The following is a 17,681-nucleotide window of genomic DNA, read 5'->3' as shown; positions in this document are numbered from 1 at the left end:
TAAAAAACAATTGTGGACTCTGTGATGCAAAGCCAAAGCCAAAGCAACGCAGTACTGAGGATACTTTGAATATAGTTTAATATTACAGCATAAACATGTATTGAATTTGTAGCATGGCCATGCTTGATTGAATTCGGACTCTCATAATTTAGCTCTTTGTGTTTCTTTAATAAGTCTGGAGCCAACAGATCAGCACAAGTGCACCGCAGTCTGGCAGTTTGCAGCCTTCACCCTCCAAACATCTCATGCACCTGCTCTCTCTCTGTTTCTGCAAGCTGAAGAGAGGACAATTCATGTGAGGTGGCACACTTTTTAGGCTTCAATATTTTTGTTGGAGAGTTCACTGGTCAGTTCTCATCAAAATAATTAGTGTGCCAGAAACATAGACAAACTCTTCAAGGTGCAGGTTGCACAATAATATTTTAACATCCGTTTTCATTTGCTTTCAGCTATTTGCATTCGGAGGGTGTACACTTTCTAGCCAAATCCCTCAAAAAGGGAGACAGAGATGGAAAGATGTGCAATTCAGTCTAGAAGTCTCTCCTTATGTATTGCCTGTTATTATATTGTTTATTTTCTATTCCCATGCCATCAGTGGATCCTATTGTTTCTTCTTTCTTAGTACAGCAGTCAAGATCTGCTCTTTTAGTATCAGAGACCGCCAGGATTTCCTAGCTCTCTCACAACAGGTTTCATCATGGAGAGAACCTGGCATCTGTTTCATTGCAAATGTCACGGGCAGGCCTGAGATTGTTTCCTTTCTGCAAAACCTTTTTCTCTAGAGGTTTTCTGGTTTTCCCATAAATTATTAAAACGTAAAAAATGCTGAGTTTATTTGTCACTGTGACAGGTTCCCAAACATCACAACTGTTCTTTTTCTACTCGGTGTATATTGAGCCAGTCTGCATGGCTCTGTGTACTAAAGGCATGGACTTGGTGATATAGAAAGCTGCTCTAGATTTTTTCCAGGTTCATGTAAAATCAAATGTAAAAGTTTCTTGTGGATAAAATTGAAAAGGTACCCAGTAACATTTGTTACTCTCAGTGGTTAAAACAGAATCCTAAAGATTTCATTGACCAAATGCATTTTATTTTCAGCACAGGTCATATCCTCATGACCTAGAGGCCCAAAAGTCAAACGGCTGCAATGACTTCTTAGCAATCCAGGTGCTTGAGAGGAGCCCTCTCTACTGGATAATGGTACAGAGGTCCTCACCTGTAATATACTGCAGGCAGCCAGAGTGCACAAAGAAATGCTGCTCCTCTAACTTTCTTAGAAATGTCCATTATAAGTGAGACTTAAAATTGAGTCAATTTGATTGGATGCCTTTGCGCATAAGTAATGGCACAATAACCGGAAGACCCGAAAGGATTTGACTGCAAATTGTCTCACCCGGAACTCTGAAGTTGTGTCAGCCCAACTCAGAAGGGATGGGGAAGTTATTATAGCATCAGCTCCCTCAGATGTTGTTAAAGCCAGGGTTCAAGCTTTCAAGAGAGTACTCCTAATTGGAGAATTGATGCCTCCTCAAGATCCATAAAGATGCAAACATGTATGGTGAAGAGCAACAAACGAACATTCAGTTATCCATGGATGAAGACCAGAGGCGTCTTACTTAAATCAGGATGCACAGAAGAACGAAATTCCTAGCAATAGGGCATTTTCTTTTAATCTTGTTTCTTAATTTTAATTTGTTTAACAAACACATTTCCAGAAGTTTCATTGTGTTGTCCATTTCATAAACCAAGAGACGCCACCCAGACTAGATGGGAATTAGCAATTCAAAGACCAATTTCTTGTATACCATAATATTATTCTGCACCTAAAGAGAGGGAAGAAGATATTTTATTCAAAATATCTTTGAAAACAAGAAAGAGTTGAGCTCGGGTTGTACCAGGTCGCCATCAGGGTCTCTGTCAAAGTTTTGTGAAGGGCAAACAAGGGTTCTGAAGCAGTAGCCCCAGGCTGCAAGAATCTATTAATAGGATTGTCTCTTTTGTGGGAGCTGACATTCAATCACTTCTGTAGCCCCGAGGACTACCACCACAAATCAGCAGCTCCCTTCTGTATGGGGACCTGTTGGGAAGTCGGACTCAGGGGAAGTATCCAGGCCACTGGCATTATGAAAGTAAATTCAGTAGCATTTTCCAGAAAATTACAGCACAGCCTCCTTGAAGGCCTCTACTCACTGCTGGTTGATAGCTCAGGGAACTGTAAGTACGCTGGCACCAGCCTGGGGATTGGCTGACTGAGCGATTTCTCTGCGGAGCGAGAATGAAGGGACTAAAAAGAGTATTGTTTGGACTTAGTGTTTATAGTGAGACTTGTCCTTAGACGTCACCTTCAACTTACCCGACAACAGTGACTAAGAGTGAGACTAGGATCTTGAACATGAGCAGCAAGCAACTTGAAGCGGGGGCAAGTTTGTGGGTTTGAGCATAATCTACTCTGTTCTCAGTGACCTGCAGTTATGCCTTCCACTCTCTGAGACACATCCGACACAGGACTTTGAGTCATGCTTAGACCCTAAACACCACAGGCAGACTTTGTTTGGATCTGTGACAGGATGTGCTTTTTCTGCATTTAGTGTTTGGGAAAACAATGGTTCAGGGTTGGCCACAGTAGGTCCAGAGTAAGAAGTGAAATCCCCAAGGGGATTAGGAGAATTAATAATACTCAAAGCAGTTTGTCATCCTGGGAAAGAATGGTAGGGTAGCATACAATGTGTGAAATGAACAGTTTATTTTACACAAAAAGTTTTTTGTACTGTAAATAGTAATCAGGTGTTCACACAAAGTGAAAAGTGGGCGTGTCATGACAAAGTGATAGTGAAATTAAAACCAGAACATCGCATTGACAACATGAAATAGAACTCCACAACTGGCTTTTTACAATGAGAGTAGTTCTTGTTGTGGAGGTCGATGGCATTTCGATCTTTATAAAATTAGATCATCTGCAGGACATATAGTGAGCAGCCTGAAACTTAATAGGAAACCTAGGAATGTTATGATATGAACCCTAAACTATTTAATAACCAAGGTGACTTAGTGCTCCCAGTTAATCTAAAGTAAGACTGTATTCACTTAGGAAGGTAATTCAATCAAGAAAAGTCTCATTTAAAACAGCCCATGTGAGGCGTAGCGCGCAGCGCCATTGGTAATTATTTGTGACAACGCAATTAATAGGATATTATAGGATTTATATTTCACGGACTGAACATCCGTCACCATTGTGACAGTCTACCCCTTCCACCGAAATTTAAGTCCGGCCCATACTCTGTGTTCTTGACACCTTTTGGTAACATATCTTGCCATACTGATCAGGGACATATGCCTTCATTTCCCTGAGACATCTAATCTGCTGTCACTGTGACAGGATAAACAGGGTACATTCCTTCAACCTTCCAAACTATTTCTGCTATTGGCCAAGCAGCTTTTACGAAACTACCTTTTCAACATTTAAACCCAATGGACTAATCAAGGGATATTCACAGCTGCCAGGCTCTCCCAGCCTAAAGCAGATCTCAGGAAATACTGTTGTGTAGTGAACTGAATTAACCCTTTTTGGGTCTCCAAGTTACAAACTCTTGCAATCAATGAAACATCATTTGGAGATCAATAGGGCAAACATGTTAGATAAACCATTAAACATAAACATTATGCTCCTACTCACTTTATATAACAATAACAGTGATGCCTGCAATGTTCTTTAGAAACAACAGGGACTAAGAGAGCGAACTTGCTTTGTCCAATAATGCAGCTTGAATACATTGTAATTGAGAGAGAGTATTCAATTAGACATGTATGCATGTAATGCCAACTTGTTATTCACTCACAGCGCCTCACAGTTGATTCATAACAAGACGAAGAAGCAAAATGAGATTACTGGGCCATTGTGCTGGACAATGGAGAAACATGTATTTTTTAATTCATGTATTGTTATCATAAAGCACTACTGACCACCTTTCGGTGGCCTCGGAGTGCTTTGGGGTGTGGGCAGATATAAAGAGCAGCAAGAGAAATGCAGGCCAAGCAGGGCTTCAGGTAAAGGAAAGGCCTGCTGCTGATACCTGCCTTCGGCAATGAATCTAAAGCTGACAAAGCCTTAAAGGGCAGGGTCTTGGGAGCCAAGGGTGAAGAGGCATGTATGCAGAGGCAACTGACAGGCCAGGACTTCAAGATCAGCTGAGAATGAGTGTTTAGGAGAAGTTTGGATTATCCGAAAAGAGTAGTCGAGCCATCCTGTTTAACCACCATATACGCTAGCACAGTGGGAACCACCTATACCCTTTCCCAGTCTCTAACCAGATTTAACACTCAAAATATATTGTTTATTGAATGTCTGGTGATCCATAATCTCATTGGAAGCTGCCAAATAATTGCATTAAAGGAGACATTTCTCATGCAGCTTGCTGCTGTGTACGCATTATTGCCCTTATCTTTATTTATTGTCTGAAAAAATCCCCTGACAGGATGCTGCACAGTTTTCGACAGGAGCCCCCAGATTCACCTTGCTTCGTACCTGTGAATGCAGTCATTTTTGTGCAGGTAATTCAGTCCCTGAATAGCTCCGTACAGGATGTGCGCTATCAGGGCTTCACTCATTCCTTCTGGGAAGCATGTCCTTAAGAGGTGACTGGCAGAGCCTAAAAAAAAAGCAATACAACTGATGGCATAACAGGAGTTCATTATGCTATATTTTTATTTATCGAGTACAATCAACCCTATTACCACAGAAGAAGGAACTTAACATTGTAACTCATATTTGAAAAAAAGCTTTTTTAATATATATTAAAAAAAGCAAAGTCGATTCCAAATATTCACTTATTTTGGACAATGTGAATTTTGCAGAGCCATTGTTCAGTAAATCTTCTATTAAAAATGTGCAGTTTAAACGTCTTTTTCAATCAATGTTTAAGCATTTGCAAACCAATACCATCAGGGGCGCAACTAGGTCTTAACTTCGGGGGTGGCTAACATAGCAAATAAGGGGCGTGGCTAAAGTTAATCAAGGGGGCGGAGCAAAAATGGCAGACAATCAGGATCAGGTAATGCTCAGGCCAAGCTGAGAAACAGAAGTGGCGATTCTGCATTACAAAACTGCACCTTGGTATTCATCATGCACCGCATGGAGACGCTTTCCACAGAGGCTCAAAGCAAAGACAAAACTCTTCCAACCACACATGCATAAGGTGTAACCTGCTACTCGCATGAACAAGTGCTTCAGCATCGCACATAAGGGTAGTAAGTGCTCTACAAATACAATATAATATGCCCTGCATTGTGTGTCTCTCTTGGAACACAATGACTATGTGAGGACTGTGCCTGCCCTCTGCATTAATGTATCTCAACTATTGATGAAAAGAGTCAGAATTGTTAGGACTGATCAGTCCCGTCGAAGGAGAATCCCAAACAGGCTATGGCTGAAGGATGCACTGCTTGACAGTATAGATTGGGGTCAGAAAGATGGAAACACTCATGGCACAAATTTGGTAGAACACTGGTTATGGGAGCACACCCAGGAAGGGAGGAGCAGAGATAGAATAAGAGCCACAGTCCCCTGAGTATTCTCACCTGCGACAGCAGTTGGTGAGTTACCTTCACTCCACGATGCTCTATCACATGTTTGTGTCACTACAGTTTTATTTTGTTCCGTATGGGGTTGGCTCTGTGGTCCTGAATCTGGAGCTTGCAGCTACTTCACTTCTTTCTATGGGGTTGACAGTGTCTTCCACCTCAGCAAAGTATCCTGCCTTTCTTCTCTTAGGTTCTCTGGCTGGATTCAGGCAGCTGGGAGACTGGTCACATTCTTGTTCTGAATGTTAGCAGTAAAATTCTCTGTGCTAATGTAGAGATCTTTTGGTTCACATTTCTTACTTTGTATTTGATCATATTTTCTCTAACCTACTCCAGACTTTCCCTCTGATAGATGGACCATGCCAACGCATTGATTGGTGCGTCCTTGTGGTGATCTTTTGGGGGTGTCTCCCTTTTCTCTCCGCCTTATCCCTTTTTCCTCCCAAGGGTCAGTGACAGACCTCACCTCAACCACTGTTGATATTCACCATCATAGGAGACTGAGTGAATTTGACAGCAATTATGCAGTCTCATCCATACTGAATCTCGATCCTAACACCATGCCCATGATGTCCCAGGTGCCTTGACGCTCATGTACCATTTCTCTTAAAACAACCGTTGACATGTGCCCAAAACAACATGCACCACCTATCTTCAAGCATAGTTCTCCGTCTGGGGCCAATGTTCCCCTCAAAGCAGCTGCTGCCTTGCCTTGTTAAAACAACTGAATACAAATTCAACACACCAAAAGTGCTTAGGTGAAATCTCTGCATTCAGGCAAGGATATCACCTCGGTGGCAGCCCGTCTCAAACAAAACAAGAGGTGTGGGGCAGGGAGGGTTGTTGAAACCTTTCAGATGCGGGCTGGCAGGGGCTACACGCAGCCTAAATAGAAATTTAACTGGGGAAGAAAGGTTTCCATGCTTTAATTATTTTAATGCGTGTCAGTAAAGTGTCATGCTGTCATGATTATCTTAGCCCGGGCTGCAGAAGACGAGGGGTGGGGGGGCTGAAGCCTCTTTAGCCCAATGGGTGTTCCGCGCCTGGCAGATATGTACACTCATATGTAGCTGTGTACCTACATTTTGCACTGCCGTCCCCTGGCAATTCCACTAACAGCTTCACTATTCCAATTCAGCAGAAGACGTACATTCTTTTTATAGTGCAGCTTTGAGAACACCCACTTTTTCACAACTGCTCGTGAACGTGGATTGTCTACAAACAGCAGAAGTTCTGCAGATAAAAGAGTACGCTTCCTTTATTCCCTTCTTTGAACCTCAGCAATTTACACAATGTTCAAGCAGGTTTCAGGCCTCCTGTTTCTGTGCGCGAGTAGCTTTTCCAGTTAAGGTTTTTCTGTAAATTCAGGCACTTATAGAAGTGTTCATCCCGTTACAAACTTAGGACTACAAGAACCAGAATCCAGAGAAAACGTTAACTGGACATTTCTAGCGCAAGGAATGGGGAAACGTGAGAATACTGCATAATTTCCTTATTCACGTAACGCCCATTGCCTATTTACGGACTTCAGTGGAGACAGCTTTCAGGACATTCACGATTCTGGGTAGTCCATTTTTTTTTCTTTCCACTGTCACGTTAAAACCTTCACACCTCCCAGCAAATAAAGTCTCGCTTCACGCCATCAGGCTGGGTTTACAATGCACCCCAATTTAAACAATCAGCAGAGGTGTGTGGGTGGATGTGACGACAGGAGGCAGGCAGCAACTAGAGTCAGATTTCGGAGGGGGGGGCTGAAAAAGATTGGGGGGGGCTTATTCTTCAAGAAGGGCTAAAAACATAACAAAAGCCTCATTTACATTGAAATGGTCTTTTACAGACCTGTGAAGTACTCGGGTGCGGCTGCAATTAAAACGTCGCCAGTCGCGAAGCTGTGTCAGCCCGGGCTGACACACACGACGGGGGGGCTGAAGCCCGGTGAGCCCAATGGGTGTTGCGCGCCTGAATACCATACACCTAATGCCCTGAACATCTTAACGGACAACATCGAGACAATAAAGTTCTCTTCATAATCTGGTATCGAAGTAAAACTTCATTGTACCTACATCTGCAATATTTACTTCTAAAACACGTCTATTAATATGTATCCAAAGTGAAATATCGTATTCGGTTTCGTTCGCATGTTTAAATACGGTTTAAATAATGTTTTCATAATTTGCTTTCTTCTATATTTATTGTTTTTATTGTACTGAAGGAAAGGCATTCAAATCTATAGAAACAAAAAAGACTTACAATTTGGATTCGTTCATTCTGTTTATGATGCCAATACACTGTTTGCCCCTTACCAATAAAAATCTCTAAAGATCGGTGCCTAGTAATAATGAACTAGAGACTTGTGTTTGCCCACGTTCGTTCCACATTAAGATTTGTCTGAATACTAGATAATGTTATTTATGTACATTCTCCAGTAGTCATCCACAAAAAACGAATGTTGTACTTCTCCTCGGAGTATTTTTGTAACATTTGCCCAGAGAAAGTAGCATGTTTGTTGTAGATATTCTGACAAATCTGTTACGTGCACTGAAAATAAAAGCATGGCGAGGGCACAGCCCTGTCCGAGGCCACTTTGAACTTCATTTGTGATATATACAAATGAATGTTATTTAGCTGAATCCAAGGCCATGGATAGCCTCAATAGCTGATCAGGGTTACCTATCTGTTTAAATTTCTACCATAGTTTAGACCAATGAAGCTTACCAGTCCGAGAAGGCATATCCGCATCATTGGGTGCACCAGGGTAGAACAATGCCGACGGATCCATATGAAACATCTTTTGATTTTCCAATTATGCAAGACCTTAGATATTGTACTCCAGTCAGATTGAACACATTTAAAAAAAGGCTGCTTTATGTATGGGCCAGATTAGATAGTTTGAGAACTTTGAGAAGGGTTAACAGATGTTTAAAATATCAGAAAAAGAACGGCATAGATACTACCAGTTGAGCCACTGGGCGATAAACCCCACCATTAAAGAAACTGAGGTGATTCACGTCTTTCAAACACTTAGCAAATGATTTTAGGAAATAGCATAGTGAATGTCTGAAAAAACAATAAGGTATTATGCATTGACGCTAAGGCCAAGTTCACCTGTGGAGTTCCTCAGGTATCTGTACTGTCACCTCACTTGTTTAACACCTATATACAGCCACTGATGATGGAGCTTGCTAGAAGAGGGTGCCGCATTTTCAGCTATGCAGATGACCCTCAGATGTCTGGAGCCAATTGAATATTCAGTCTCCCGCTACCTATTTTCAAAGTGGTGTGCTCGTCGTGCAGTGCTAAAGAAAGATCAAGTCTAAGTTGCCTACTCTTTGCACTCACTACGATTAGGTACTGCCTATTTTAATCTGTTTTGCTTCTAACACACACAATTTTGCACTTTATGATCAAGATACTTCGTGCCTACCAGGCCATTTAATACTTTTCAACTTTTTAATGTCTTCATATTTTTATGTGTATATAATATTTTTTTATATACTGACAAACTGTGTTGAATTTTTAAAATGTTTTATTTGTGCTTTTAAGGTCTTGTGAGGCCAAAATAAAGGATCTTTTGACTTGACTTGATAAAAAGAGGACAGCAATGTTGGGCAAGAATAAACATCTGTTCTCTGTCAATAGCATCAAAGAACTACACCAGGGGTGAAAACTGCACTCTGGAAACACACATGCATGTTATCTTCATTTGAACACTGAACAAAGTAGCTTATCCAGAATTCCTTTGTGTAATAACTCTTCCTTTATTATGTGCAGAAATATTAAACAGTACATAATATATCATTGATAGTGCCTCTTTATCCCGAGAGATGGTGACATCTTTACATTTTACCATTCCCTTCCTTTCGCATCCATAGGCTCTGAAATTAATATCCATTTTAGAGTCTGGACATACGAGGTCCATGGAGGCAGAAACAAATAATGTAATTGTGTGGCCAAGTACCTCAAAAGAACCAAATAAAATAAAGGAATTGTTGCCTTATGGGAGAAAAAAAAACTTGTCTTGAAGGACATGAGATTGCTGAGATGTGCTTCTGACAAGATGTTATACAGCACACAACAAGAAACCTTTAGCAAGACATCAGGAACTATCTTCTAAAGCTTATGCAAAAAATCTCTGAACTGAAGCTGAGCAAAGATCTTGCCACATTCATAAGCCAAGAAAAAAATCTAAATCGCAATAGTGGGCATGAAAAAGTAAGACAACAGCAATAGATAGTCTTCTGATTGAGTTTTATGTAATATAACAGTCAATCATGAGCAGGATGATGGACAAATTCTTTGGAATCATCAGTTGAGAAGGCTCAGCAACCACTTTATCAGAAATGACTAAAAGTATAATCTCCAATAAAGTCAAGAATTGTGATACTTAATGAGTGACGATATAATAATACAGTTCAGCCAAAGGATGTTGTATGAAGGGACTACTTTGATTATCAGAGTGTCCTTCTTTAGTGCAGCAAACATAGTGTTAGAGGTTAAATATTTTAAGGTCACATCCGGTAAGTCGTAATCGATAGTCATAGATTTTAATAAATTGTTGATGGAAGGAGAACCCTCTAAACCACTAACTGAGAGAACGGGTTGAGGTGTATTTCTATCATTATCTGCTTTTTGCTCAATAATGGTAAGGTGTTCACATGCTAAAAGAGATGTGTCAGATAGCATCATCTCATCCTGCTTTAGTTGTGACACACTTACAGGTTTTAAAAGGAAAGAAATTGTAAATCTATTTCGTTTTGGGAAACACCAATGCATGCCCAACATTTTACCTATTTCACTTGTGAAACAGTTTCACATTTTCTGGGTGGTAGTTATTCATTTCATTATTATATCTTAAGGCAATCCTTCTGAGCTGCTAGTCAGAGATTTGTAAGATAAGCTTAAAATGATTAAAGCAGACCAAAGAAAGTAAGCTATTGCAGTTTTAGCGGATACTCAAAACTACAGGTAGCCTTCTTCAAAATTGCGTTACTGTGATGAGGTATGGTGCACTCCCAATGAGGCCACAAAAATGTGAGCGAAAGAAGGATGGGCCATGTGATGTTGAAGATGAGAGAGGGAAAGTTAAGACCGGTGTGCTTGAGCAGAACCATTGACGTCCATGTTCATCACCTTGCAAGGATCATTCTGAAGGGGGGCTTGACAAAATGGCAAGGGAGGTAGAAAGAAGGTGAGCCCCTAGTAACCTGAGTGGGTCTCACACATTTCTGTGTGTCTGCATTACAACTCAGATCTGTGCCGCACAGAAGGATTAACAGAGCAGAGCGGGAAATGTTTGATGACTGAATCAGTCAGTTATCACAGATGGGGATAGTATTTAAGGATGCAATACCGTTATAGAGGGAAAGGATGTATTTTCTTAGATCATACCAAGATGAAGAAAACATGAAATAGGCTAGTGCTTTGGAACAACGGAAGGTGCCATGCCTAAATGTCCCCATTAGAAACTTCTCAAACTGGAGAGTTTGGCATATGACAATAGAAGGGGTACATTGCAGCTCCAGTGGGAAGGAATTCCACATTCTGAGAGCGCTCTCAGGGAACTCAATTTGAATTTTAACCTTTTCAATTACAGGCCTTAAGGCAAAGCTCATCTTCACTGAGTATGTCTCATGCATCTCCAGGTTGGGTAAGTTTGTCTGTCTGATACCTTGAGATGTTTAGGTGGAAAACATCTATGGAAGGCAAACCATTTTGAAAATTCATCAATCTTTAATAGTGAGCCAGTGTTCAGTGATCAGAACTGACAAGATCAGTCGAAACACTGTGTGCATGGGATCCGCCGGGCTGCACTATGTTGTTTTGCTTCTGTGATGCCACACAATCAACACGGAGGAGCTCCAGCCCCAAAAGTCTGATGCTAAAAGTCAGCATGTACTCAGAGGTAGAGCTTCAAGGGGTGTGTTACACACCTCTATCTGCTTTGAAGGTCTTCAAGAATGTTGGAAATTTAACAAAATATTGTGCTTCCTCCCACTTACCACCCCTAACAATCTACAATCCTCTTCTTTTCCCACTGCCCCATAGGCTACCCACAGGACTTGCGTCTCAAGATAAAGTATTTTAATAAGATACGCCAGCATGATTTTTGAAAAATCTGAAGCTCACCTCCTAAATCTTACTGACCAAGATATGCCCCTGCATATGCTGCGTCCTATAGGAGACATGTTCCCGATGTATCACGCAATAAAGGGAGGTAAATTCAGATTTTTCCATGGCCGGACTGTGTGCTAGAACTGTCCGTCTTGGTAAAACCACCAGCATCCAGCAGAAAGGAAGGACCTGTATCATCTTGTGTGAAGAGCCCCCCACTCACATGTTCATTTACAGATCTCACCATAGGCTTTGAAAGGAGTGATGACCCAAAGGCGGCTTCCAGCACTAAACACATTCCAAAACGTCAGGATATTTGGATGCCGGAAAAACTGTGTTAGGACTACCTCATTCTGCAAAACAAAATGTAATTTTTTTTTTAAAAAAATCAACTCTTGAAAAAGATTCTCAGGGCCATTTTTTATAAACAAAATTACATATTTATCCAACATTCTGTGCGCCAAACACCTACTTTTGGCCTGCTGTAAGGTCATCCATTAGCAATAAAGTAATAAACCTGGCCGATGACATAAACTCTTGTTGCTAAGATTTAGAAACTTGTTGCACACAATCGTTTCGACATGTTACAATAAGCACTGCCCTTCAAATACACGCAGATCGGTAATGCAGGAAGATGATGTCACTGAGATACCATCTATTTCCTCCTCCCCCTCGAGCTGAGGTAATATTGATGTGTGCTGCAGCAGGCTGGGCTTCTTAGTGCAAGGTCAAGCAAAGAGTAAAAGCAACAAAACTGATCTATTACCAGGAAAACATTCAGGTTTTAATAATGTTTTCAATAGGCCAAGTATGTAGTGATAGCTTGAACATACAATGAAAGAAATCCAAACGTGTAGGACTGAGCAAAGAGAAGGCTTAGACATCTGCTCTCTTTCTTGAAATAAGGTAATTTTAGAGGTAGGCTATTACTGGACCAAAGCTCTCTCCCCTAATCACAGTCTGTATTTACTTGTGGAGAAAGGTGGCCTTAGACAGCAGGCTATACACAGTGCTTTAAATTGAATGCATTCTTCTACTGGAAGCCAAAAGAAAGTAAGGGAACAGATAATCCATACATCCAGATGTATTTATTTACTGGCTTTGTATAATGCTATTGCAACTGGACAGGAGCCTCAGAACTCAAGGAAAAAGAAGACAGGAAAAGAGGGGGCGCAAATATCAGAAGATATCCAACTGAGTCCAAACCAAAGTCTTAGCAAAAGAGGAGGGTCTGCAAGACTTTCAATAGTTTCTTCAATGAGTCCGAACAAGGGGCAATACCACTGTCAAAGACAAACAAATGAATGATCTGTGGATATAAGAACGGGAAGAATTTATTTCAATCAATGTCCAGCTGAAACAAGCATGATGATACAACTGTATTCAGTTTAGGTTTTATAGATGAAATTGTACATGGACTCACAAAAGTGAAAAGGATGTGTACTAGATTCACAGACCACCGATTATCTTTGCCAGACCCCTCCTGTCTGCTGGTATTCCTGGCTGCAACAACACACTCAATGTTGTTTTTTTTAATCTCAAATCACAGCCACCCACAATTTAAACAATGCAGTATTCATTCAAACATCCACACTTTTTCTTGTTGGTTATTATGACTCTAATAAAACAGAGTCAGTGCTTTTCTCACTAAGCATCAGGCCAAAGCCCTATGCGCCCACCTGCAGTATGCTGAGATGTTCGTCGGAGCAGTTTTCCAGATCTGTAAGCCTGGCTGTTACCATTCTTCCAGTGGGGGTGTGTCGTGCGAGGTAAACTGAAGTTAAATTGTTGAATCCTTTTCCTGTAATTAGAAATACGATTAGTTGCTGTATTTTGTTAAAAGAACTATTCCACTGGAAGGAAAAGTTTGTAGCCTATCTATGACCTGCTCCTGATCTCTTCTATGAAAGAGCTATAGACAAAATGGAGAATCAGGGGAAATGCACTTGGTCTATTTTACCTGATCAAGATGATCAATCTTTGTGTTTTCCGTTGACATACGCATGTTTATGAATGTCGTTCAAATTCCAAAAAGCATGCTGTTCACATTTCACTTGATTGTATAACGATCTGTGCATACTTCTAATACACCTGAATGTTCAAAAGTAATGTGTCCCAATGCATTTCGAGTCACTTAAGCCATAGAGAACTGTTTGGTCCCTCACCAGAAGATTCTAGATGCAAGTTAAAGGTTCACATCGTCCCTTGATGAAGGGTCACAGTGATCTGGAGTGCATTGGGTTGCATTACTTTTGAACATTCAAATGTATTGGAAGTATACACAGGTCACTATAAAATAAAATTAAATATGAACTCAATTTTATTTATTTTTTGGGTCAAATATTTCATTATGCAGATGCGCAAATTTACAACAAGTTGCTAACTGAGTAAAACTGATATAAACCTGCTTCTCAACACATGTTTTGGAATTGGAACAACATGAATGTACATCTGTATGTGAATTTAAAGCATCAAGATTATTTATTAAGGATTTTGGTAATAAATTTGGTAGTTGACTTATTCATATACTAACCTGCACTAACCGCTCAAAAGCTCCTCCTGGATGCACACTTTGGGACTTGTGGAAGAGGTGTGGTGCAGTGGCCAGGGTGCCCGACTACGGACTACGGGGTTCACGGTTCGATCCAGGTGCCGGCGGCAGGTTAGCCCAGCACCATGTGACTCTGGGCAATAGCTTGCTTAATCTTCCCGACGGCCCCCAGCGCCGGGACACCACTTCGGAGGTAGCTGTGCGATTTACAAATACTTGTATTTCATTTCAATACAACCAGCGATTTTATAGAGATAGTAGTAGTGTTTGCTGGACAGAAAGCACACCAAGACAACAGGTCTTATATTGAAAAAATGGTATATACTTGCAAAATATCTTGAGTGCATCACAGGAACGTCTCATTTCTTCAAGTACACAGCAGTCATGTTCAGAACGAAATAAGGCTTACTCAAAGTGGCACTTAAGTGGGTTTATCTACAGATTCAGTTCAATGATTGTTACCAGAATACAGTTTTATTTCATTCTGTATCAAGGTGCAGAAACTGGGATATAACATGTACTAAAGTTTTGCCAACTAAGAGTGTGCATTTCCAAACTCCCAAGACAAACCATGCTTTAGGACATCCCCTTCCCAACCCTTTGAGTGGGATTTACAGATAGTGGAGAAATCTGCATTCGTAAAACCGTTTACACCTGATAGAAATCCCTTTGTGAATTTCTGGCAACCGTAAATAAGCTACATTTGGTCATAAACATATTCTTATGAACTAATTTACCTGTGTATAGACCCCAATGGATATAGTCATGGAATAGTTGACTGCAGTGGCGCCTTTCATGAAAAAAGAAATACTGACCATTGCACTCTAGCACCTCTAGCAAACAACACGCACTGAAGGGCGTCTTGGTGGCTAAATAGAAGATGACTATTACCCAGCTCACTGGAACTTACTTTATTGACTATGGAAGGATAAAGGTAGAGTCAAAGCATCAAACCTTTGGCCTGCAGGTTGTACAGAGATCTCTATACTCAGGAGATACTTCAGATCATGTGCAGGATCATCTAAGAAGATCATGAGTTTGAAATGTACAGAACATTGTCTAACAACATACTGTAATGTATAATTACTGCAACATGAATTTCCTGTGAACAACCTGTTTCAATAATTAGAACGAGAAGAGAGAGACTTTAAAAGCTAAATGTACTTAGGCATGGCATGACACATCTTTAAGTCGTGAGGAAATATTTTTCCATGTATTATTTCTTAAAAGCAGAATTTTGTACATGCTTTTGGCTTTGTAATTCTCACTGTTAAGGAGGCTTGGTTGAATCGCTCATGTGTGCCACAATACCACACATTAGGATGCATGTTGAGGCATTCTCTTGTTTTTATGATCAATTTCAATGTGTCACAGTAATGTACCAATAATAGTGCAACAGCACAGGGAATTTGTTTGACTCTATAATAACAAGATCATGAAATGTGATGTGCAGCAATCACATTTCATATCCACAGTATGGTGTAACGCTAAGCAATTTCATAACTCTATCTTCAGTGTCAACAGGAAATCCACTGGTACCTAATTCCACCTGGAGCTGGTAGTGTGAAGCATTGCAGGACAAAGTAGGCCTTGCTTCCCCTCTGTGTGTTGGGGGAGCCCACTGCGGCGGAAGCTCTTCGACCTGGAAAGAAAGTAACAGTGATCTTGTTGTAAAATCAACAGTAAAACACCATCCTTGTTTAAAACACCTAGTGATTTGAATATAAGAAGGAACAAATGCACCACACAGAAATAAAGGACTCTGGACCTAACCATACAGGAATATTGGAATAAATATAGTAGTGTCCCTTTTATTATTATGTTTGAGTGTAAGTTGGTGAATTCCATGAATGAACTTCGAGATTCTAACTTGTGAACAAAAAAATACCCTCTCAGTCTGCAATAAAAACAAATAAATAGCGAACTATACAAGCAATTTATTTGGCTAGCTTATTTTTCTCTGTATACACATACATATATGTCGCCTCTTACTGGCTTAGATGCAACACTAATAGCAGCTAATTGGTGTCATTGTGCCTCTCATGTAAGAAGTACAGGTAGAAAGCAGTAGATGATGCATGTAGTTTATGCAATAAGCAGACTTGTGGTTCAAGGGGGACCGCTCTGTTGCCGGGTTTTTGCTTTCCATTGTCCAGACTGCAGATTTCCTGAGCGCAGCAATCATTTTGTTGTCCTATGATGGTCCAGAGAGTTGGTTGATCACTTTAAATTTGTGAACAAGTTAAAGGAAATATCAAGTGAGATGGGGAGACACTGTAAGCGGGGTTGCAGGGATATCTACATGTTGAGGGCGCATTGCCGATAGAGTATGAGGTGGGCAAAGGGGTTCAAGTGAGCATGGAATTAAGAATGAATCTTGGTTACGAATACCCAAACAATATTTGAACTATCACTCGGATGGAAACATAGGACAACACACTTGTTCATATGATACTTAAATTCCTGATCTCAACTCTGTACAATGAAATAGAATTTCTTCCATACCAGGTACTGTTGAATGCTCGCTTCCGAGTGGCTTTCCAAAGTTATGGAGTCGACTGTAGTCTGCCTGAAACATGAACAATCCTGCATATAATGGGAAAAAAATTAAAATAATGTAAATATATTTACCTTAATGACATAGCCAATATCTATGTATGGGTGTATACAAATATGTATGCTAAACAGCCTATGGCAGAAGCTTTGTAGTTATGGTTAAATCAGTTTCCATTGAAAATACATATTTTTTCATAATAGTTTTTGATGTTGTTCGACGAATCAGCACAAAACATTCCAATAAAACTTTTCACCTACTTTGGGTTTGGTATGACAGGATTTGTGAATATCTGTCAACCAGAGGCATAAAACTGACATTTCCCAATTTAACTCCCACAGGATTCTTTGCTTTTCGATACAGAATATATGGCTGAACAGAATCACACCAAACTTGGCATCAAAGTTGATCTTCACTCAGGGAAGTGTCTTTGCTTGGTCTGGTGTACATTTATTCAGTAGTTTTTAAGAAAGTAGCTATTAAAACAAGCATTAGAAATGCAATCGGGCTCGGATTTATTTGAGTTTGAGCTAATGGCATTGTAAATGCCAATGTCTTTTTGCCATGTGTTATGGAGTGTGTGCATGTGGTGTGTAGTGGAAGTATCTTGGTTGAATTGTAATTTTACCAATGGTGGCATGCTGTGCTTTATATGAATATGTTTAAAAGTAAAGTGTACCATACTGCGATTGCTTGGTGGAAAAGTGCACTGCCGGCTGGAGGTGTGTGTGCCTGGTGGAAGGGTGCACTGACGGCTGGTGGGTGTGTGCTTGGTAAAAGCGTGCACAGATGGATGATGGTTGTTGGTGTTTGTGCATGGTGAAAGCATTCATTGACGGCTGGGGGTGTGTTGTTGTGTGTGTTGTTTTCTGTGTGCTGGTGAGTGTG

General features: G+C 40.5%; 1 protein-coding gene across 2 annotated transcripts in view; it reads right to left on the bottom strand.

Moving 5' to 3' along the window:
- Window positions 1-17,681, bottom strand: part of STRADB (STE20 related adaptor beta) — a 181,768-nt gene that overhangs the window by 42,642 nt on the left and 121,445 nt on the right. For both annotated transcript variants that reach the window (XM_078680220.1, XM_078680221.1), the window contains exons 3-7: window positions 16,745-16,825; window positions 15,779-15,881; window positions 13,368-13,489; window positions 11,933-12,041; window positions 4,523-4,646 (exon numbers count right to left, since the gene is read on the bottom strand). In XM_078680220.1, coding sequence (XP_078536346.1) covers window positions 4,523-4,646; window positions 11,933-12,041; window positions 13,368-13,489; window positions 15,779-15,881; window positions 16,745-16,825 — 539 coding nt within the window. The remainder of the gene's footprint in view (window positions 1-4,522; window positions 4,647-11,932; window positions 12,042-13,367; window positions 13,490-15,778; window positions 15,882-16,744; window positions 16,826-17,681) is intronic.

Source organism: Lissotriton helveticus, chromosome 3_1 (assembly GCF_964261635.1).
Source record: "Lissotriton helveticus chromosome 3_1, aLisHel1.1, whole genome shotgun sequence".
Classification (NCBI taxonomy): domain Eukaryota; kingdom Metazoa; phylum Chordata; class Amphibia; order Caudata; family Salamandridae; genus Lissotriton; species Lissotriton helveticus.
Note: the sequence above shows the minus strand (reverse complement) of the source record. Positions and strands in the feature narration are given on the sequence as shown.